This window comes from Coturnix japonica, chromosome 10 (genome assembly GCF_054131305.1).
Source record: "Coturnix japonica strain WE chromosome 10, WE-NBRP24, whole genome shotgun sequence".
Taxonomy (NCBI): Eukaryota; Metazoa; Chordata; class Aves; order Galliformes; family Phasianidae; genus Coturnix; species Coturnix japonica.
The window spans coordinates 7,418,453-7,440,915 of NC_140672.1; the positions used below are offsets into that span (position 1 = coordinate 7,418,453).

Genomic DNA, 22,463 nt, shown 5'->3' on the forward strand with positions numbered 1-22,463 from the left:
AAAACAGGGTTAGAGCCGAAGAAAACCATGAAAAGCCGGGTTAGAACGGCAGAAAACCAAGAAAAACAGGGTTAGAGCGGAAGAAAACCAAGAAAAGCAGGGTTAGAACGGAAGAAAACCAAGAAAAACAGGGTTAGAGCGGAAGAAAACCAAGAAAAACAGGGTTAGAGCGGAAGAAAACCAAGAAAAACAGGGTTAGAGCCAAAAAAAACCAAGAAAAACAGGGTTAGAACAGTAAAAAACCAAGTAAAGCCGGGTTAGAACGGAAGAAAACCAAGAAAAACAGGGTTAGAGCCGAAAAAAACCAAGAAAAACAGGGTTAGAGCCGAAAAAATCCAAGAAAAACAGCGTTAGAGCAGAAGAAAACCAAGAAAAACAGGGTTAGAGCCGAAAAAAAACAAGAAAAGCAATGTTAGAGCGAAAGAAAACCAAGAAAAGCCGGGTTAGAACAAAAGAAAACCAAGAAAAACAGGGTTAGAGCCGAAAGAAACCAAGAAAAGCTGGGTTAGAACGGAAGAAAACCAAGAAAAACAGGGTTAGAGCCGAAAAAAAACAAGAAAAACAGGGTTAGTGCCGAAAAAAAACAAGAAAAGCCGCGTTAGAACGGAAGAAAACCAAGAAAAACAGGGTTAGAGACGAAAAAATCCAAGAAAAACAGGGTTAGAACAGAAGAAAACCAAGAAAAGCCGGATTAGAACGGAAGAAAATCAAGAAAAACTGGGTTAGAGCCGAAAAAACCTAAGAAAAACAGTGTTATAACAGAAGAAAACCAAGAAAAGCCGGGATAGAACGGAAGAAAACCAAGAAAAACAAAGTTAGAGCAGAAGAAAACCAAGAAAAGCAAGGTTAGAGCGGAAGAAAACCAAGAAAAGCAGGGTTAGAGAAGAAAAAAACCAAGAACAGCAAGGTTAGAGTCGAAAAAAACCAAGAAAAACAGGGTTAGAGCCAAAAAAAACCAAGAAATATCGGGTTAGTACAGAAGAAAACCAAGAAAAACAGGGTTAGAGCCGAAGAAAACCAAAAAAAGGCGGGTTAGAACGGAAGAAAACCAAGAAAAACAGGGTTAGAGCAGAAAAAAACCAAGAAAAGCATGGTTAAAACGGAAGAAAACCAAGAAAAACAGGGTTAGACCGGAAGAAAACCAAGAAAAACAGGGTTAGAGCCGAAAAAAAACAAGAAAAACAGGGTTAGAGCCGAAAAAAACCAAGAAAAGCCGGGTTAGAACGGCAGAAAACCAAGAAAAACAGGGTTAGAGCGGAAGCAAACCAAGAAAAGCCGGGTTAGAGCGGAAGAAAACCAAGAAAAGCCGGGTTAGAACGGCAGAAAACCAAGAAAAACAGGGTTAGAGCCGAAAAAAAACAAGAAAAACAGGGTTAGAGCCGAAAAAAACAAGAAAAGCCGGGTTAGAACGGAAGAAAACCAAGAAAAACAGGGTTAGAGCGAAAAAAAACAAGAAAAACAGGGTTAGAGCCGAAAAAAACCAAGAAAAGCCGGGTTAGAACGGCAGAAAACCAAAAAAACGTGGTTAGAGCGGAAGAAAAGCAAGAAAAGCCAGGTTAGAGCGGAAGAAAACCAAGAAAAGCCGGGTTAGAACGGAAGAAATCCAAGAAAAACGGGGTTAGAGCCGAAGAAATCCAAGAAAAGCAGGGTTAGAGCGGAAGAAAACCAAGAAAAACAGGGTTAGAGCCGAAAAAACCAAGAAAAACAGGTTTAGAGCCGAAAAAAACCAAGAAAAACAGGGTTAGAGCCGAAAAAACCAAGAAATATCGGGTTAGTACAGAAGAAAACCAAGAAAAACAGGGTTAGAGCCGAAGAAAACCAAAAAAAGGCGGGTTAGAACGGAAGAAAACCAAGAAAAACAGGGTTAGACCGGAAGAAAACCAAGAAAAACAGGGTTAGAGCCGAAAAAAAACAAGAAAAACAGGGTTAGAGCCGAAAAAAACCAAGAAAAGCCGGGTTAGAACGGCAGAAAACCAAGAAAGACAGGGTTAGAGCGGAAGCAAACCAAGAAAAGCCGGGTTAGAGCGGAAGAAAACCAAGAAAAGCCGGGTTAGAACGGCAGAAAACCAAGAAAAACAGGGTTAGAGCCGAAAAAAAACAAGAAAAACAGGGTTAGAGCCGAAAAAAACAAGAAAAGCCGGGTTAGAACGGAAGAAAACCAAGAAAAACAGGGTTAGAGCGAAAAAAAACAAGAAAAACAGGGTTAGAGCCGAAAAAAACCAAGAAAAGCCGGGTTAGAACGGCAGAAAACCAAAAAAACGTGGTTAGAGCGGAAGAAAAGCAAGAAAAGCCAGGTTAGAGCGGAAGAAAACCAAGAAAAGCCGGGTTAGAACGGAAGAAATCCAAGAAAAACGGGGTTAGAGCCGAAGAAATCCAAGAAAAGCAGGGTTAGAGCGGAAGAAAACCAAGAAAAACAGGGTTAGAGCCGAAAAAACCAAGAAAAACAGGTTTAGAGCCGAAAAAAACCAAGAAAAACAGGGTTAGAGCCGAAAAAATCCAAGAAAAACAGGGTTAGAGCGGAAGAAAACCAAGAAAAACAGGGTTAGAGCGGAAAAAAACCAAGAAAAACAGGTTTAGAGCCGAAAAAAACCAAGAAAAACAGGGTTAGAGCCGAAAAAATCCAAGAAAAACAGGGTTAGAGCGGAAAAAAACCAAGAAAAACAGGGTTAGAGCCGAAAAAAACCAAGAAAAACAGGGTTAGAACAGAAGAAAACCAAGTAAAGCAGGGTTAGAGCGGAAGAAAACCAAGAAAAACAGGGTTAGAGCTGAAAAAAACCAAGAAAAACAGGGTTAGAGCCGAAAAAAACAAGGAAAAACAGGGTTAGAGCAGAAGAAAATCAAGAAAAGCCGGGTTAGAACAATAGAAAACCAAGAAAAACAGGGTTAGAGCCGAAAAAAACCAAGAAATGCCGGGTTAGAACGGAAGAAAACCAAGAAAAACAGGGTTAGAGCGGAAGAAAACCAAGAAAAACAGGGTTAGAAAGGAAGAAAACCAAGAAAAACAGGGTTAGAGCGAAATAAAACGAAGATAAACAGGGTTAGAGCCAAAAAATACAAAGAAAAACAGGGTTAGAGCTGGAGAAAACCAAGAAAAACAGGGTTAGAGCCGAAAAAAAACAAAGAAAAGCAGGGTTAGAGCCAAAAAAACCAAGAAAAACAGGGATAGACCCGAAAAAAACCAAGAAAAACAAGTTTAGAGCCGAAAAAAACCAAAAAAACAGAGTTAGAGCCGAAAAAAACCAAGAAAAATAGGGTTAGAGCCGAAAAAATCCAAGAAAAACAGGGTTAGAGCGGAAGAAAACCAAGAAAAGCCGGGTTAGAGCGGAAGAAAACCAAGAAAAACAGGGTTAGAGCGGAAGAAAACCAAGAAAAGCCGGGTTAGAACGGAAGAAAACCAAGAAAAACGGGGTTAGAGCAGAAGAAAACCAAGAAAAACAGGGTTAGAGCCAAAAAAAACCAAGAAAAACAGGGTTAGAACAGTAAAAAACCAAGTAAAGCCGGGTTAGAACGGAAGAAAACCAAGAAAAACAGGGTTAGAGCCGAAAAAAAACAAGAAAAACAGGGTTAGAGCCGAAAAAATCCAAGAAAAACAGGGTTAGAGCGGAAGAAAACCAAGAAAAACAGGGTTAGAGCCGAAAAAAACCAAGAAAAGCCGGGTTAGAACAAAAGAAAACCAAGAAAAACAGGGTTAGAGCCGAAAAAAAACAAGAAAAACAGGGTTAGAGCCGAAAGAAACCAAGAAAAGCTGGGTTAGAACGGAAGAAAACCAAGAAAAACAGGGTTAGAGCCGAAAAAAAACAAGAAAAACAGGGGTAGTGCCGAAAAAAAACAAGAAAAGCCGCGTTAGAACAGAAGAAAACCAAGAAAAACAGGGTTAGAGACGAAAAAATCCAAGAAAAACAGGGTTAGAACAGAAGAAAACCAAGAAAAGCCGGATTAGAACGGAAGAAAATCAAGAAAAACTGGGTTAGAGCCGAAAAAACCTAAGAAAAACAGTGTTATAACAGAAGAAAACCAAGAAAAGCCGGGTTAGAACGGAAGAAAACCAAGAAAAACAGGGTTAGAGCAGAAGAAAACCAAGAAAAGCAAGGTTAGAGCGGAAGAAAACCAAGAAAAGCAGGGTTAGAGAAGAAAAAAACCAAGAACAGCAAGGTTAGAGCCGAAAAAAACCAAGAAAAACAGGGTTAGAGCCGAAAAAAACCAAGAAATATAGGGTTAGTACAGAAGAAAACCAAGAAAAACAGGGTTAGAGCCGAAGAAAACCAAAAAAAGGCGGGTTAGAACGGAAGAAAACCAAGAAAAACAGGGTTAGAGCAGAAAAAAACCAAGAAAAGCATGGTTAGAACGGAAGAAAACCAAGAAAAACAGGGTTAGACCGGAAGAAAACCAAGAAAAACAGGGTTAGAGCCGAAAAAAAACAAGAAAAACAGGGTTAGAGCCGAAAAAAAACAAGAAAAGCCGGGTTAGAACGGCAGAAAACCAAGAAAAACAGGGTTAGAGCGAAAGCAAACCAAGAAAAGCCGGTTTAGAGCGGAAGAAAACCAAGAAAAGCCGGGTTAGAACGGCAGAAAACCAAGAAAAACAGGGTTAGAGCCGAAAAAAAACAAGAAAAACAGGGTTAGAGCCGAAAAAAAACAAGAAAAGCCGGGTTAGAACGGAAGAAAACCAAGAAAAACAGGGTTAGAGCGAAAAAAAACAAGAAAAACAGGGTTAGAGCAGAAAAAAACCAAGAAAAGCCGGGTTAGAACGGCAGAAAACCAAGAAAAACGTGGTTAGAGCGGAAGAAAAGCAAGAAAAGCCAGGTTAGAGCGGAAGACAACCAAGAAAAGCAGGGTTAGAACGGAAGAAATCCAAGAAAAACGGGGTTAGAGCCGAAGAAATCCAAGAAAAGCAGGGTTAGAGCGGAAGAAAACCAAGAAAAACAGGGTTAGAGCCGAAAAAAACCAAGAAAAACAGGTTTAGAGCCGAAAAAAACCAAGAAAAACAGGGTTAGAGCCGAAAAAATCCAAGAAAAACAGGGTTAGAGCGGAAGAAAACCAAGAAAAACAGGGTTAGAGCGGAAAAAAACCAAGAAAAACAGGTTTAGAGCCGAAAAAAACCAAGAAAAACAGGGTTAGAGCCGAAAAAATCCAAGAAAAACAGGGTAAGAGCGGAAGAAAACCAAGAGAAACAGGGTTAGAGCGGAAAAAAACCAAGAAAAACAGGGTTAGAGCCGAAAAAAAACAAGAAAAACAGGGTTAGAACAGAAGAAAACCAAGTAAAGCAGGGTTAGAGCGGACGAAAACCAAGAAAAACAGGGTTAGAGCTGAAAAAAACCAAGAAAAACAGGGTTAGAGCCGAAAAAAACAAGGAAAAACAGGGTTAGAGCAGAAGAAAACCAAGAAAAGCCGGGTTAGAACAATAGAAAACCAAGAAAAACAGGGTTAGAGCCGAAAAAAACCAAGAAATGCCGGGTTAGAACGGAAGAAAACCAAGAAAAACAGGGTTAGAGCGGAAGAAAACCAAGAAAAACAGGGTTAGAGCCGAAAAAAACCAAGAAAAACAGGGTTAGAGCCGAAATAAAACGAAGATAAACAGGGTTAGAGCCAAAAAATACAAAGAAAAACAGGGTTAGAGCTGGAGAAAAACCAAGAAAAACAGGGTTAGAGCCGAAAAAAACAAAGAAAAGCAGGGTTAGAGCGGAAGAAAACCATGAAAAACAGGGTTAGAGCCGAAAAAAACCAAGAAAAACAAGTTTAGAGCCGAAAAAAACCAAAAAAACAGAGTTAGAGCCGAAAAAAACCAAGAAAAATAGGGTTAGAGCCGAAAAAATCCAAGAAAAACAGGGTTAGAGCGGAAGAAAACCAAGAAAAGCCGGGTTAGAGCGGAAGAAAACCAAGAAAAACAGGGTTAGAGCCGAAAAAAACCAAGAAAAACAGGGTTAGAGCGGAAGAAAACCAAGAAAAGCAGGGTTAGAGCGGAAGAAAACCAAGAAAAACAGGGTTAGAGCCGAAAAAAAACAAGAAAAACAGGGTTAGAGCCGAAAAAAAACAAGAAAAACAGGGTTAGAGCCGAAAAAAAACAAGAAAAGCCGGGTTAGAACGGAACAAAACCAAGAAAAACAGGGTTAGAGCGGAAGAAAAACAAGAAAAACAAGGTTAGAACGGAAGAAAACCAAGAAAACCAAGAAAAGCACGGTTAGAGCGAAATAAAACGAAGATAAACAGGGTTAGAGCCAAAAAAAACAAAGAAAAACAGGGTTAGAACGGAGGTAAACCAAGAAAAACAGGGTTAGACCGGAAGAAAACCAAGAAAAACAGGGTTAGAAAGGAAAAAAAACCAAGAAAAACAGGTTTAGAGCCGAAAAAAACCAAGTAAAACAGGGTTAGAGCGGAAGAAAACCAAGAAAAACAGGGTTAGAGCGGAAAAAAACAAAGAAAAACAGGGTTAGAGCAGAAGAAAACCAAGAAAAGCCGGGTTAGAACAATAGAAAACCAAGAAAAACAGGGTTAGAGCCGAAAGAAACAAGAAAAGCCAGGTTAGAAAGGAAGAAAACCAAGAAAAACAGGGTTAGAGCCGAAAAAAACCAAGGAAATCAGGGTTAGAGCCGAAAGAAACAAGAAAAGCCAGGTTAGAAAGGAAGAAAACCAAGAAAACCAGGGTTAGAGCGGAAGAAAACCAAGAAAAACAGGGAGAGAGTTGAAAAAAACCAAGAAAAACAGGGTTAGAACGGAAGAAAACCAAGAAAAGCAGGGTTAGAGCGGAAGAAAACCAAGAAAAACAGGGTTAGAGACGAAAAAAACCAAGAAAAGCAGGGTTAGAGCCGAAAAAAAACAAGAAAAACAGGGTTAGAGATGAAAAAAAACAAGAAAAACAGGGTTAGAGCCGAAAAAAAACAAGAAAAACAGGGTAAGAGCCAAAAAAAAAAAAGAAAAGCCGGGTTAGAACGGAAGAAAACCGAGATAAACATGTTAGAGCGGAAGATAAACAAGAAAAACAAGGTTAGAACGGAAGAAAACCAAGAAAAGCACGGTTAGAGCGAAATAAAACGAAGATAAACAGGGTTAGAGCCAAAAAAAACAAAGAAAAACAGGGTTAGAGCTGGAGAAAACCAAGAAAAACAGGGTTAGAACGGAAGAAAACCAGGAAAAGCAGGGTTAGAGCCGAAAAAACCCAAGAAAAACAGGGTTAGACCGGAAGAAAACCAAGAAAAACAGGGTTAGAAAGGAAGAAAACCAAGAAAAGCCGGGTTAGAATGGAAGAAAACCAAGAAAAACAGGGTTATAGCGGAAGAAAACCAAGAAAAACAGGGTTAGAGTGGAAAAAAAACAAGAAAAACAGGGTTAGAGCTGGAGAAAACCAAGAAAAACAGGGTTAGAGCCGAAAAAAAACAAGAAAAGCAGGGTTAGAGCCGAAAAAAACCAAGAAAAACAGGGTTAGAACAGAAGAAAACCAAGTAAAGCAGGGTTAGAGCGGAAGAAAACCAAGAAAAACAGGGTTAGAACAATAGAAAACCAAGAAAAGCAGGGTTAGAGCCGAAAAAAACCAAGAAAAACAGGGTTAGAACGGAAGAAAACCAAGAAAAACAGGGTTAGAGCCGAAAAAAACCAAGAAAAACAGGGTTAGAGCCAAAAAAAAACAAGAAAAGCCAGGTTAGAAAGGAAGAAAACCAAGAAAAACAGGGTTAGAGCGGAAAAAAACCAAGAAAAACAGGTTTAGAGCCGAAAAAAACCAAGAAAAACAGGGTTAGAACGGAAGAAAACCAAGAAAAGCAGGGTTAGAGCGGAAGAAAACCAAGAAAAACAGGGTTAGAGACGAAAAAAACCAAGAAAAACAGGGTTAGAGCCGAAAAAAAACAAGAAAAACAGGGTTAGAGCCGAAAAAAAACAAGAAAAGCAGGGTTAGAGCGGAAGAAAACCAAGAAAAACAGGGTTAGAGCAGAAGAAAACCAAGAAAAGCCGGGTTAGAATGTAAGAAAACCAAGAAAAACAGGGTTAGAGCGGAAGAAAACCAAGAAAAGCCGGGTTAGAACGGAAGAAAACCAAGAAAAACGGGGTTAGAGCTGAAGAAAACCAAGAAAAGCAAGGTTAGAGCGGAAGAAAACCAAGAAAAACAGGGTTAGAGCCGAAAAAAACCAAGATAAGCAGGGTTAGAGCGGAAGAAAACCAAGAAAAGCACGGTTAGAACGGATGACAACCAAGAAAAACAGGGTTAGAGCGGAAGAAAACCAAGAAAAACAGGGTTAGAGCGGAAGAAAACCAAGATAAACAGGGTTAGAGCTGAAAAAAACCAAGAAAAACAGGGTTAGAGCTGAAAAAAACCAAGAAAAACAGGGTTAGAGCAGAAGAAAACCAAGAAAAGCCGAGTTAGAATAAAAGAAAACCAAGAAAAACAGGGTTAGAGCCGAAAAAAACCAAGAAAAGCCGGGTTAGAACGGAAGAAAACCAAGAAAAACAGGGTTAGAGCCGAAAAAAAACAAGAAAAGCCGGGTTAGAACAAAAGAAAACCAAGAAAAACAGGGTTAGAGCCGAAAAAAACCAAGAAAAACAGGGTTAGAGCCGAAGAAAACCATGAAAAGCCGGGTTAGAACGGCAGAAAACCAAGAAAAACAGGGTTAGAGCGGAAGAAAACCAAGAAAAGCCGGGTTAGAACGGAAGAAAACCAAGAAAAACAGGGTTAGAGCGGAAGAAAACCAAGAAAAACAGGGTTAGAGCGGAAGAAAACCAAGAAAAACAGGGTTAGAGCCGAAAAAAAACAAGAAAAACAGGGTTAGAGCCGAAAAAATCCAAGAAAAACAGGGTTAGAGCGGAAGAAAACCAAGAAAAACAGGGTTAGAGCGGAAGAAAACCAAGAAAAACAGGGCTAGAGCCGAAAAAAACCAAGAAAAGCAATGTTAGAGCAGAGGAAAACCAAGAAAAGTCGGGTTAGAACAAAAGAAAACCAAGAAAAACAGGGTTAGAGCCGAAAGAAACCAAGAAAAGCAGGGTTAGAACGGAAGAAAACCAAGAAAAACAGGGTTAGAGCCGAAAAAAAACAAGAAAAACAGGGTTAGTGCCGAAAAAAAACAAGAAAAGCCACGTTAGAACGGAAGAAAACCAAGAAAAACAGGGTTAGAGACGAAAAAATCCAAGAAAAACAGGGTTAGAACAGAAGAAAACCAAGAAAAGCCGGATTAGAACGGAAGAAAATCAAGAAAAACTGGGTTAGAGCCGAAAAAACCTAAGAAAAACAGTGTTATAACAGAAGAAAACCAAGAAAAGCCGGGTTAGAACGGAAGAAAACCAAGAAAAACAGGGTTAGAGCAGAAGAAAACCAAGAAAAGCAAGGTTAGAGCGGAAGAAAACCAAGAAAAGCAGGGTTAGAGAAGAAAAAAACCAAGAACAGCAAGGTTAGAGTCGAAAAAAACCAAGAAAAACAGGGTTAGAGCCGAAAAAAACCAAGAAATATCGGGTTAGTACAGAAGAAAACCAAGAAAAACAGGGTTAGAGCCGAAGAAAACCAAAAAAAGGCGGGTTAGAACGGAAGAAAACCAAGAAAAACAGGGTTAGAGCAGAAAAAAACCAAGAAAAGCATGGTTAGAACGGAAGAAAACCAAGAAAAACAGGGTTAGACCGGAAGAAAACCAAGAAAAACAGGGTTAGAGCCGAAAAAAAACAAGAAAAACAGGGTTAGAGCCGAAAAAAACCAAGAAAAGCCGGGTTAGAACGGCAGAAAACCAAGAAAAACAGGGTTAGAGCGGAAGAAAACCAAGAAAAGCCGGGTTAGAGCGGAAGAAAACCAAGAAAAGCCGGGTTAGAACGGCAGAAAACCAAGAAAAACAGGGTTAGAGCCGAAAAAAAACAAGAAAAACAGGGTTAGAGCCGAAAAAAACAAGAAAAGCCGGGTTAGAACGGAAGAAAACCAAGAAAAACAGGGTTAGAGCGAAAAAAAACAAGAAAAACAGGGTTAGAGCCGAAAAAAAACAAGAAAAGCCGGGTTAGAACGGCAGAAAACCAAAAAAACGTGGTTAGAGCGGAAGAAAAGCAAGAAAAGCCAGGTTAGAGCGGAAGAAAACCAAGAAAAGCCGGGTTAGAGCCGAAAAAATCCAAGAAAAACAGGGTTAGAACAGAAGAAAACCAAGAAAAGCCGGATTAGAACGGAAGAAAATCAAGAAAAACTGGGTTAGAGCCGAAAAAACCTAAGAAAAACAGTGTTATAACAGAAGAAAACCAAGAAAAGCCGGGTTAGAACGGAAGAAAACCAAGAAAAACAGGGTTAGAGCAGAAGAAAACCAAGAAAAGCAAGGTTAGAGCGGAAGAAAACCAAGAAAAGCAGGGTTAGAGAAGAAAAAAACCAAGAACAGCAAGGTTAGAGTCGAAAAAAACCAAGAAAAACAGGGTTAGAGCCGAAAAAAACCAAGAAATATCGGGTTAGTACAGAAGAAAACCAAGAAAAACAGGGTTAGAGCCGAAGAAAACCAAAAAAAGGCGGGTTAGAACGGAAGAAAACCAAGAAAAACAGGGTTAGACCGGAAGAAAACCAAGAAAAACAGGGTTAGAGCCGAAAAAAAACAAGAAAAACAGGGTTAGAGCCGAAAAAAACCAAGAAAAGCCGGGTTAGAACGGCAGAAAACCAAGAAAGACAGGGTTAGAGCGGAAGCAAACCAAGAAAAGCCGGGTTAGAGCGGAAGAAAACCAAGAAAAGCCGGGTTAGAACGGCAGAAAACCAAGAAAAACAGGGTTAGAGCCGAAAAAAAACAAGAAAAACAGGGTTAGAGCCGAAAAAAACAAGAAAAGCCGGGTTAGAACGGAAGAAAACCAAGAAAAACAGGGTTAGAGCGAAAAAAAACAAGAAAAACAGGGTTAGAGCCGAAAAAAACCAAGAAAAGCCGGGTTAGAACGGCAGAAAACCAAAAAAACGTGGTTAGAGCGGAAGAAAAGCAAGAAAAGCCAGGTTAGAGCGGAAGAAAACCAAGAAAAGCCGGGTTAGAACGGAAGAAATCCAAGAAAAACGGGGTTAGAGCCGAAGAAATCCAAGAAAAGCAGGGTTAGAGCGGAAGAAAACCAAGAAAAACAGGGTTAGAGCCGAAAAAACCAAGAAAAACAGGTTTAGAGCCGAAAAAAACCAAGAAAAACAGGGTTAGAGCCGAAAAAACCAAGAAATATCGGGTTAGTACAGAAGAAAACCAAGAAAAACAGGGTTAGAGCCGAAGAAAACCAAAAAAAGGCGGGTTAGAACGGAAGAAAACCAAGAAAAACAGGGTTAGACCGGAAGAAAACCAAGAAAAACAGGGTTAGAGCCGAAAAAAAACAAGAAAAACAGGGTTAGAGCCGAAAAAAACCAAGAAAAGCCGGGTTAGAACGGCAGAAAACCAAGAAAGACAGGGTTAGAGCGGAAGCAAACCAAGAAAAGCCGGGTTAGAGCGGAAGAAAACCAAGAAAAGCCGGGTTAGAACGGCAGAAAACCAAGAAAAACAGGGTTAGAGCCGAAAAAAAACAAGAAAAACAGGGTTAGAGCCGAAAAAAACAAGAAAAGCCGGGTTAGAACGGAAGAAAACCAAGAAAAACAGGGTTAGAGCGAAAAAAAACAAGAAAAACAGGGTTAGAGCCGAAAAAAACCAAGAAAAGCCGGGTTAGAACGGCAGAAAACCAAAAAAACGTGGTTAGAGCGGAAGAAAAGCAAGAAAAGCCAGGTTAGAGCGGAAGAAAACCAAGAAAAGCCGGGTTAGAACGGAAGAAATCCAAGAAAAACGGGGTTAGAGCCGAAGAAATCCAAGAAAAGCAGGGTTAGAGCGGAAGAAAACCAAGAAAAACAGGGTTAGAGCCGAAAAAACCAAGAAAAACAGGTTTAGAGCCGAAAAAAACCAAGAAAAACAGGTTTAGAGCCGAAAAAATCCAAGAAAAACAGGGTTAGAGCGGAAGAAAACCAAGAAAAACAGGTTTAGAGCCGAAAAAAACCAAGAAAAACAGGTTTAGAGCCGAAAAAAACCCCACATGGTCCTTCCAAGCCTGGCCCTGCAGCAATGAGGAGCCACGAGCTGCGGGGTCGCTGCCCAAAGGGACACAGTTGGTCCCACACGGCTCAGAGCTGTCACTGTGTCAGTGAGGATGTGGGCACGGTCCCAGCAGTGGCTCTGCCCCAATTCCCCCCATCCCCGGGGGCTGGATGCGTCCCCGGTCCCGGCTGTGAGTTCAGCACTGCCCGCATCGCAGCTCACGCGAGACACCCACAGCTGCTTTCATCCCAACCCGCATTGCCCGGCCCGCTGCCAAACATGAGGTCAGCGAGGCAAAAGGTTGCCATATATGACATGCTGCAAAAAAAAAAAGGAGAAACCCCGACCCAGCAAAGCGGCGAGGAAAAAAGGAAAAGCAAAAGGGAGCGGGATGGAGGCAGCCCGGCCATTGGGATCCACTGTGCCCACGCTGCGGGGGGATTGTGCCCACGCAGAGCTGATGGCACAGCCGTATCTCAGCGATAGAAAAGGGAACTGTGCCCAAAGCAACAGCAGCTCCAGCCATGGGGCCACCAGCCCCCGCTGTGCCCAACCCAGAGCGGTCCCAGCCCTCCCCAGCCCCCCGGTTCTCTGTCCCAGGGTCACAGCAGCCCCTGCCCTGGGGCTGAGCCTCGGCACAGGGAGGCTGGAAGCTGGGACCGCGGTGGCAGAGCCCAGAGCCAGAGCAGATGCAGCCTAAAAAGGAAAGGTTCGGCCACCGCAGCCAATCCAGCTGCCGGAGCATTGGCCGTGCCCGGGCTGCAGGGAGGGCTGCTGGCGGCCCGGGATGCTCGCAGGAACGCCCGGCATCCCACGGCACGCGAGGCCAACCCCAGTGGCACGAGCAGGAGGGGGCTGCAGGCTGAGCTCCCCGCACACCGCCGGACCTCTGCACCTCCCTATATGGGTAATGTCCCTGCAGAGGGCTCCTGGCTGGGAGTTCGGCACGGCTTTGGTTCCGTTCCTTTGTGTGTGAGCCCACCGCTTCCCCCTCCCCTCCTCCCCCGCTGCCAAAATCACGCCGGTAACTGCAGCAGCAGTTTGTCAGATAAACCATAAATAAATGGATTCTGTCCCCATTCTCGGCAGCTCCTTCCAGCCCGAGGAGTTAGAGATAACAAGTGAGAGAAGCAGCCCATAACACAACCTGTCTGTATTAAACCATCCACCAACGAATGCCGTTTGCTGTCTTGTAGGTAGAAGTACAAGGGCACAACACCTTCATGTATGTGTGTCTCCAATCCTCCCCCTGCCTGCATAGATACATGCTGATGATCAGAGCATCCCAATGGAGGACATGGGAGAGGTGATGCATCACACTTTGAGCCTCCCACCTTTCAATGGTGATACAGGTGAGGGTGGAGGCTCAGCGTGGGCAGCTCGGGGATGCAAAGTCACTGCTTAGGTTTCAACAGCAAAGGGTACAGAGAAGGTCCCCAGATGGTTTCCTGCATCACAGCAACACTGTGGGGCACGCGGTTTGGCAAGGACAGGCTTCCTAACACCTTAAGGATTGCAGAGGCAGCTGGGAATGAGAGTGTTTAAGGATTCAAGAAACAGGAGTGTTGGGAAAGCAGCTGAGCTCCACATATGGATCAGAAACAGAGTGCACCAATGCTGGAACTGAGAGGTGGGAGAGCCTCCTCTGTCACCCCACCAGCACCAGACAAACCCAAACCCTCACTGCAGCCAGTGTCCCATCCAGGAAAAGGAAGAAAGCAATCAGATATCCCACTCAGCATCCCTGGAATTAAAGCATCCAGGAATCTTCTCACCCTGAACTCCTGAAATGGGGGTTCCCAAAGGAAGGAGAGAGCACAACAGTTGGGGTCCCTTCTTGTTCCACTGGGCACAAATGTGAGCACCAGGAGGGAGGATGGGCTCTTGTATGGAGTGAGAGATGTTAGGAAGGTTTTGTTTTAAATGGCAACAAGGATTTGTCTGCTCCAACCAGCCACGCTCAAGGCCACAGTTTACCAACCCAGAAAGAGAGGCAAAGCAGAACATGGGTTAATTTGGGCAGGTCCCACTTAGGAAAGCACTTGAAGAGGTTTCACAGCTCAAGGATGCAGCAACTTGCAGGGCCCTCCCCAGCCAAGAAGCTGGTCAAGCTCTAAATTAAATAACGGCTTCAGTGTTAGCTTCCCTCTTTGAATCTCCAGTTAACTTCTCCCCACACCTCGAACCTCAACGCCCTTTCACCAGTCCAACAACAGGCACCGAGTTCATGAGCTGAGGTCAGGGAACAGATTTCACTGTGCTCAGGGAGGAAGGGAAGGGGCACCACACGGTGAAAATCATCTGCTGCAGAAGGAACCCAAACTTTACCTAAGCCTAGAGGGAAGGCAGGTGGTTTTAGAGTAAGGAGTCAAGGCAAGACGCCTATCGTAGATCCATCAGCACCACATCTCTCTCGACTACAGACACATGATTGCAGGTCTGGAAGAGAAAGAAGAAATGGGGTTATTCAGATATTCTCAGGTGTCTCCATCTCCTGATGCAATCTGCATCCATCGGCCTTCTGAGAACCACCCTTTCTTTGCAGTGAAGAAACAAAGACCAATCAAGTCAGAAAGCTTTTGCATCCCAACTCCAGTGAGAAGCAGGTCCCAGTGAGGCTCTCTCCTGTCCTGGGGCACAGATTCACCATAGATCTAATCTGAAGTGAACTGCCCAATCTGCTAACATATGGTACTACAGACCCCAGTGCTCCATGAGACAACTTACAGTGAAGAGAGGAGGGTCTTTGGAGTGTGGGTGGAATCCTTTCTGTCGACAAGAAGAGATCTCCTGCAGGCCGTGTTCTGTCAGCTTGAAAAACCCCGTCCTAGAAAGAAGCACAAAGTGCATAGAGCTCGAGCCTCTGCAAGAAGAAACAGCTGCTTCTGCACTCCAAGAGTGTGATTGAATCTGCTTGTCTCCAAGCAGGAGACCCAGCACGCTCTGCAAGGTGCTTCTCTGCCAGCTCTGTGGCTGCAGAGCTGCTCCCTGCCACGGGTGGGCAACCACACTTACTCCTGGTACTTTGGAGAACACACAATAGCGATGGACTCTGGCAGCATCATCTGGTAGGAGCAGTGTGTGTGCAGGTCGACGCTGGAGAGGAAAGCTGTCTGCGTGGGGTGAGTCTGAAACACAGGGGAAGGAAAGAGAGAACACCAGAGAGGGTTTGGATGGGCTTCCCCCCCCCCCCCCCAACAGGCTGTATCTGCCAAGTGAAGGTTGGAATGGTAAAGAGGCACAGCTCCTCAGATGGCACGGAGGACTTGCTAACATGCAGACAGCAGCTCTGGATTGCCCCAGAACATCTGCTCCTCCTTTGCATTTGGAAAGAAGACAAGAGAAGCTCTGCTTTTCTGGCCACACCCCTTGCAAACTCCTATTTTAATGCAGTGTTTCCCTTGCCTTCAATGCAGGGCAGTCACCTCACATGATTCTGAAGTGTGGCTGCCCCAGGGCACGGCACCACCAGATACACAACACATCACCACGGCACATCAAGAGATCACACCCTGTGAAGATGGCCAAGCTCTTAAAGATCACAGGTGACATCCAAGGTGCTCAGCTCTGGCTGAGAGATCTCATAGCCTCGCTCTGGCAGAAAGGCCTTTCCTTCTTCCCCTGTATGGTTTTTGTTGCCAAGTGTAGGGATTCAATCAAAGGGATTCCTGAGGGTGCCTGGACGTTCCGGGGCCATCACTGAAGAGTTAATACTGTCAGCAGACACCCGCACATATCAGGCACACTCAGCAGGCATTTATTTGTCAAAGCCTGCAAAGCAGCTGCTGCTTTCGAGAGATTACTCAGCAGCACCAAACGTTTTGCTTGGCAAACATCCGACTGCCAAAGGCTCCACGGGGACAGGCAGCAGGGAGCCAGAGGAGGAATCTGGAGCTGGCACATCCTACGGCAGAGCAGCACACAGCTGTCTGCAAAAAGCTGTGCTACTATAGGGACACATCAGTGCAGAGGCCACGGTGCTGACAGCAGGAGCTCCAAACGGAAGGCTGGGATGCCCCAGGTCTGCTTTTAGCCCAGCATCCCGCTGCCAAAAGGGCCAGTGCTCTGGGAAGGGATCTGAACCTCCAACAGACCCAAATTTCTCAAGCAACGTGAGCTGTGACCAAGAAGGCTGCATCACAGAGAGATCCCATGGAAAGGATGCAGATAATGGCAGGACAAGGGGAAATGGTTTCAAGTTGAGGGAGGGAAGATATAGGTTGGATGTCAGGCAGGGATGAGAGGCTCACATGGATCCAGCCGAGCGTAACGAGGCCGTGCTGGTCCTGGATCAGGAAGAGTTCCTCCTCGTTCTCTGTGTTGCAATAATCAGGGCCTCCATACTGCTTGGGAACGATGACGTGGGTTATGGTGAACTCATTCCTCATCTGCAAGGCAGCACAGGGAGGCTGTTACCCTCTAGAAATGCCCCCCCACCAAACAGGAAACGCTGCTGCCGCCCACTGGTATAAAGATAATTTCCTAAGCTTTGCGAATGAAGCATTTCTGTGTTCATCACTCAGGGGCCCAGCAAGGGGAAGAGCAGCTCTAGAAACAAGCCCACGAGTCCTGTCCTGCTTCCAGGGGCTTAATTACTGTTATCACCTTACCAGCTTACCACAGAGGATCCCACAGGTCTCCACACCTCGGGCCGTGTTGGCATCAGCCAGCTGGAGGAATTTATGGCACAGCTCCCTGGGGACAATGACCTGGCGAAGGGCATCCACACCTGCAGCTGCGGGGAGAATTGGGAGCACAATGAGCAGCAACAGCCAGCGCCAATGGAGAGATGTTCCCTCAGTGTGGACCTAAAGGGACCAGACTGAAAGAAAACAGCTTGAAAACGTTAACTGCTATGCAGACTCTAATGTCTGCTCTTCCATGGGCAGTCATGGGGGAATAAAGTCGCAGTGACACTCCATAAAGGACAGTCAATAGAGAAAACAAAAACATGAATGCTCCTAAACTGTCATTTAAAAGTAGGATGTTTCTCTGGTCTAGAATCAGTTGTTTAGAAATGTCTGGGTTGCTACTTTGGATCTGTAATTGTCTAAAGAGGAGAGTTCAGTCAGTCTGGCCCCAATCTCCAAAATGTATTTGGATCTAGGAAGGTCAAAAGCCTCACAGGTTGTAGATTTTAGGTCAGCAGAGAGGGGTTGAGGCTGGATTACTAAGAGGAGACGGTTCTCCCCAGCCCTGCAAACCTTTGCTGGTCATTGAGGAAAGCATCCCCAACAGCCTGGAAGACCAAATCTCCCAGAAGGGATGGAGATCTGACAAGACACTTCTAAGAGCCTCCCAGCCAGCTCAGCTCCTTGGCTGCATTTGGTTCAGCCCCAGAAAGGAAGAAGGATGCCCGGAGCTGTACTAACTGTGTTCTGTGCCCCCCAGCGCACTGGGTTTCAAAGATCTGTCCACAGCAGGAGGGTTGGATGAGACATTCCCCATCGATGGACTCGCAGGGTGATCTGAAGAGACGGGAACCCCTGGGGTTAAATCAGTAGGTGGTTTTTCTATGCCGGGGATGAGGGGTCCATCCAGAGACTCAGGACTTGGCTCTGGCTTTCCAAATTCTTGCACTATCCTCAAACGTTCCTTTTCTAGCTCCTGTTGTCGAATCATCTCCTCGAAGGCAAGAAACTGCTCTTGCTCTGCCTGCTGCTGCTTCATTAAGGCTACACGATTCCTTTCCTCTTCCAATTGCTGCTGCAAAGCCAAGTTGCGGGCATCTTCCTCTTCCTTCTCTTTCTGCAAGAAAGAAATACACCAAAAGACGTCAGCAGACCTGAAAGACATCAGCAAATAACACTCGTTTAGAACTGCAGCTTTCAACCCGCCTGCAGACCCTCAGCAATCACAGACCATCCCCAAAGGGCCTGCAGCAATTAAATGCCCTTGTGTGGGAATACAATTCTTCATTGATTTCTCTCTCTTCTCTCCAAAATGGCACTTTCTTAAAGCAAAACTGACAGCAATCTCCTGTCACTCACCTTCTGCTCAGTGTACTTAGCGTAGTCCTTCATGTACCTCTGCAATAGCTCCTTCTTGAGGTCTTCAGCCCTGGGAAAGGCTACGTCCTTCAGCTTCTGAAGGGAGGAAACACAATCCTTAGAGCAGCAAGCCAAGAAAAGCAGGCCCAGAATGGATGAAAGAATCAATAGGTTCTTGGAGAAAATAAACCCCAAAGGATTTTCAACAGCAGCCACTGAAGACTTGGAACATTGTTACTTACTTTCATCGTCTCCTTCCTTTCAGGTGTGGTGGCAGTTTTGAAATCACGGTGCTTTGGCAGCTTCTCAATGAAGAGCCTATAAATACACAGGAGAGAAACCCCTGTTCCTGAATCCCAGCAGAAGGAAATGGCATTGTGGGAGGTATCTATCATCTGCCTCCAGCTCAGTATCTCTGCTCTGTCAGTTCCCTGGGCCCTGTGCTCCTGCAATCAGGACAGCTGAAGAAACTCTCCACCAAACAGTGCTTTGCAGAGCCCTTAATGGAATACATGCAGAGGGAAGAAGAGTAGAGAGCACAGCCCAAACAAGCTGAGCAGAGCCAAGAGGGAAAGCCACAGCGTGAGCCGAGAGCCTCCCTCGTGCTGTGAAACCACTGCATGCGCACTAAATAAACCCATCTGCTTTAAAACCCAACCCGCTGGGAAAAGGAAGAACTTCTCACAATCCCAGCTCTTGGTTGTGCTCGTGGTTACCATGGAGAGCATGAGGATGCTCTTGCCAGAGACCACAGGATCAGCACAGCCATGGCACAGAGCAGCTGTGAGATCCCTGCTCGGGGCTGGTGGATGCAAAGTAGGTCACTGTGTCGAGGAGACAAAACAAGGCAGCGATCACTGCCAACAGATTGAAGATTAAAATGGAAGGGATTCATTAAGAAGGATTAAGAGCAGATGCTGGCCTGGGGAAGACAGAAGAAGCAGCAGAGGCAGCTGCCTTTTCAGAAGGCACAAAGGGGGAACAGTGAGCAGAAGGGTGCAGGGAGGACTCAGGCAGCCAGAGGAAGACTTTGAGGGAAGACCAGCAGCTGAGGAAGGAGGCAGAGCAGGACTCTGCATTCTCTAATAAGAACGCTTCACACTTCCTACCCACAGCCCAGATGAGGTTTGGCACGGCTTAAACCCTCAGCCCCCATCACCAGAAGCTTTGGATTTGTTCAAACCTCTGACTGCTGCGAGTCCGCTGTGAACGGAGCGGCTGCTTGGCACCGAGCAGCCACATCGTAGGCTATTTTTAAGCACTGCTACAGACCACAAGCCAAAGCAGCGTCTCTCGAGTCCCTTTAACACCCCACACAAACCCTTGGAGCCAATCCAAGCAGCTCAGAGTCACACGGACAAAGCAGGAATCCTCATCTCCCAGGAAATTCATGTCATGTTTCCCTGCTCTGCTCTTCCTTGGCTCTAAAAAGCCCCAGCACCCTCCTGCTTTGAGAACAAATCCGTTCTGAATGGTGCAGAAGCTGCTGCTGAAGGGAAAAACAAGCAGGTGTCTTTCAGCATCATTTCAGCTTCATTTCAGCATGGGAAAGAGAAAGGCTGAAGATGCAGTTGACATCAAGTGGGAGGCTGAGAGCCAGGAATGGAACTGGCTGCTTCAGTGGGAATCTCAGTGCGGATCCACCCCCAGATTCTCCCATATAGATCTATAATCCTCCCCAGACAAATGGCTCTCTCAGGAGCAGGGAAATAAAGGGACCTCCAGCTCCCCAAAGCCACACAGTCAACATAAAGCCAAGGACTCGCTCCTGGGGATGGTGGGCTTGCTCCTAACAAACACACCACGTGCAGAGCTGTAGCCAGGAGCCTCTCAGGGCTGAATAATCAATCAAATCCCATTTCTAGAGATGGGAAAGCTCCACTGGAGGCTCCAATTACAGCACTAAGCTCTTGCTTTCCAGATCACAGCCTCAGGGAAAGACACCTCATATAACGCTCTGCCAAGGCCTCTCGCTTCCACAGGAGCTACAGCATTACTCTTCCATTTAAAGCAACGAGATGATGACATTAACTTTGCATCTTCAGATAATCCAAGCTGGCAGCTCGTACTCATCAGCATGAGAAATCACCCACCAAAAGGGAAAGCTTGTCACCTTTCCTGCAGCCCGAGAGCCAGGCTAATGTAAATGCCACAGGCATCTAAAAGCTGCTGGAAGGCCAGCAGGCAGCATTGCTGTCACGAAAGAGCAAAGGCACGTTTCGTTCACTTGTTTAGTTAAAGAGCTTCTCCTTCAGCCTCAGCTATGAGACCAGCTTGGAAACCTTCCCGATGGTTTTACACTTTGCAGCTCCCTACGCAGCGACAATGACCATAAAAGCTCAGGAAGTGCAGGGCGGGAAGAAAAGCTAAGCAGAGAAAAATGTGGTGGGTTGAAGGAGGCCGGGGAAGGAACCCTGTGCACACAGGCAGGCAAGGAAGGAAAACACCCATAGGAAGGCCAAGCTCATTCTGGATAAGTGGGTAGAGCAGCAGAAAGCAGAGTCAACCCTCTGGTGAGTGAGAAAGGGGGGATTTGGGGCAAAAAGCCTGAGGGAACAGGATAATCAATGCCCTGGGCCATTCCCTGAGCATCTCTGCTTTCAGCCCTTTGAACATGGGGAGGCACAGCAAGGGACACACGTTTGTACCACTCGTACTCTGAGCTGCTCAGGCAGAAGCTCAGCTTTCAGACCCAAGATGGTTTGTTTCCAGCCAGCTCTGGAGGTGACAGCGAGAACATCTCCATGCTTGTCCATACGGACAGCCCCTGTGCTGGAGACCTGGCAGCTGTGATACCAAACAGGGTCTTGGGTGGGTTTATATACAACCTCTGGCTTTTCAGAAGAGCGTTCAGAGCCTGGAGATCTCAAATACTGTCCAAATCAGCAGAATGGAGGCAGGTTGTTCAGACCTGAAATTCTTTTCCCCACGTCCCTCCTCAGAAGGGTCTGGGTGCATACAGACATGCATAGTGTGTGGGGGGAATTATGTTGTTTCTAAGTAGAACTGTTAAGCCTCCAGTGCTCCACAGCTGATTTCTGTGCTGAAAGAGGAACATGGTGACTGCTGTAAAAGGCTGCAGTAACTTAAACAGAAAGAAGGCTTCTCCTCTGAAGGTGATTTATCAGAGAACCACCAACCAGCCCTCATCTCCTTCTGATAGCATGACCTTCGACCATGCCAATGACATCACAATGACCTAACCACCCTGCAGTGATAAAACACCAGGAGGCTCTAAACCAAAGGAGCCGATACCTTCCTCCTGCTGACAGAAGCTGTAATGAGACAGAGCTATATAAGGCCAGCCTGATCTCACAGGGAATACTACTGACGATGCAATGAGCATTGCTTGTACCTTGCACCTTTATCATGTGGTCACCTTCATCAGGTCACCCATATCAGCTCAAAAGGAGCAAAGCTGTGGACAGAACCCAGTTCTTCCAGCTCAACGTCTTGCTGTGTCCATACAAACCCAAAAGAAGCAACTGAAAGCCCACAAGCAAAGTAAGCAGGCAAAGTAAAGCTGCTCTTACGTGATGTACTTGTTGTATAAGATGAAGGCATGCTCAATATTGCCCTCCTCTGAGTAAACAGCCGCCATGCGGAGCATTTCCACGCCAGAGCGATAGTAGCGTCGCAGTGGGACATCCTCATTCACTTCCACAGCGCTCCCGATCTGTGTCAGGCTCCGGACACGCTCCTCGGGTGGGAGGCTGACATCAGCATGGCCGGGCATAACGAGGAGCATCAAAGCAGCTCTGCAGAGGGAGGAAAGCCAAGGGAGTCAGAACAGACATAGGGCAGGTAACGTGGTTGGGTTCCACAAGAGAAATCAGCCCTCCAGCCTGAAAGAGTTTAATACAGAGCTCAGGGGTCCCTGGTTTAATACAAAGCTCAGGGGTCCCTGGTTTAATACAAAGCTCAAGGGTCCCTGGTTTAATACAAAGCTCAGGGGTCCCTGGTTTAATACAAAGCTCAGGGGTCCCTGGTTTAATACAAAGGCTGGGGGTCCTAAGGGGGAAATATGGGTAAATTGAGGCTCCTTTTGGACACGGCCCTTGGATATAAAAGCCTTTATGACCTGAATAGCAGCCATGAACTCCAGCTCATTTCCCTGTATAACCCATTTCAACCCAAGGTCTGAGCGATGTGGCTCCTACCCAACACAGCTCCACCCCCCCCCAGGTCCCGGACCCCTCCAGGCCCAAAGCAGAGCCCCTCCCCCCCTCCCCACCCCGAACGGGACCGGCCTCGTAGGCCCCAACCGGGCCCGACCTGCGCCGGGCGGACAGCGGCAGCTCGCACTCGGCGCTTCCGGGTTGGCGCCGTGACCCCGCCCCTCCGCTCTATTCCAGCACCCAATCACAACGCCTCCTTACATCCGGGGATGTCGAAACCATATCTTACTTCCGCCCGGCTTAGCGGCTGCCATTTTGAGATTGGGCGGAAGTGTGACGTCATCACTAGGCGCCCGAGTCTTAAAGGGGCCGCTCTCAATTCCTGCACACAACCTGCGGGGT

The 22,463-nt window shown here is 45.8% G+C and overlaps 1 protein-coding gene across 4 annotated transcripts; it reads right to left on the minus strand.

Moving 5' to 3' along the window:
- Positions 1-13,091: 13,091 nt before the first annotated feature.
- On the minus strand, positions 13,092-22,250 carry LOC146759217 (STAM-binding protein-like). Of its 4 annotated transcripts, none has more exons than XR_014932410.1 (10): positions 22,219-22,250; positions 21,477-21,701; positions 18,186-18,261; positions 17,944-18,039; positions 17,326-17,701; positions 16,572-16,688; positions 16,204-16,341; positions 14,969-15,081; positions 14,681-14,780; positions 13,092-14,392 (listed from the first exon to the last, which is right to left on the minus strand). XR_014932410.1 is itself a non-coding variant. In XM_085510625.1 (10 exons), exons 2-10 carry the CDS (start codon positions 21,689-21,691, stop codon positions 14,336-14,338), a joined length of 1,296 nt encoding a protein of 431 aa, XP_085366751.1. In that variant the 5' UTR covers positions 21,692-21,701; positions 22,219-22,250; the 3' UTR covers positions 13,092-14,335. The 4 variants fall into 4 exon arrangements, 3 of the variants coding, with proteins under 3 accessions (XP_085366751.1, XP_085366752.1, XP_085366753.1); XM_085510625.1 differs by having other exon boundaries at positions 16,564-16,688; XM_085510626.1 differs by having other exon boundaries at positions 16,564-16,688; positions 22,178-22,250.
- Between the last annotated feature and the right edge of the window lie 213 nt (positions 22,251-22,463).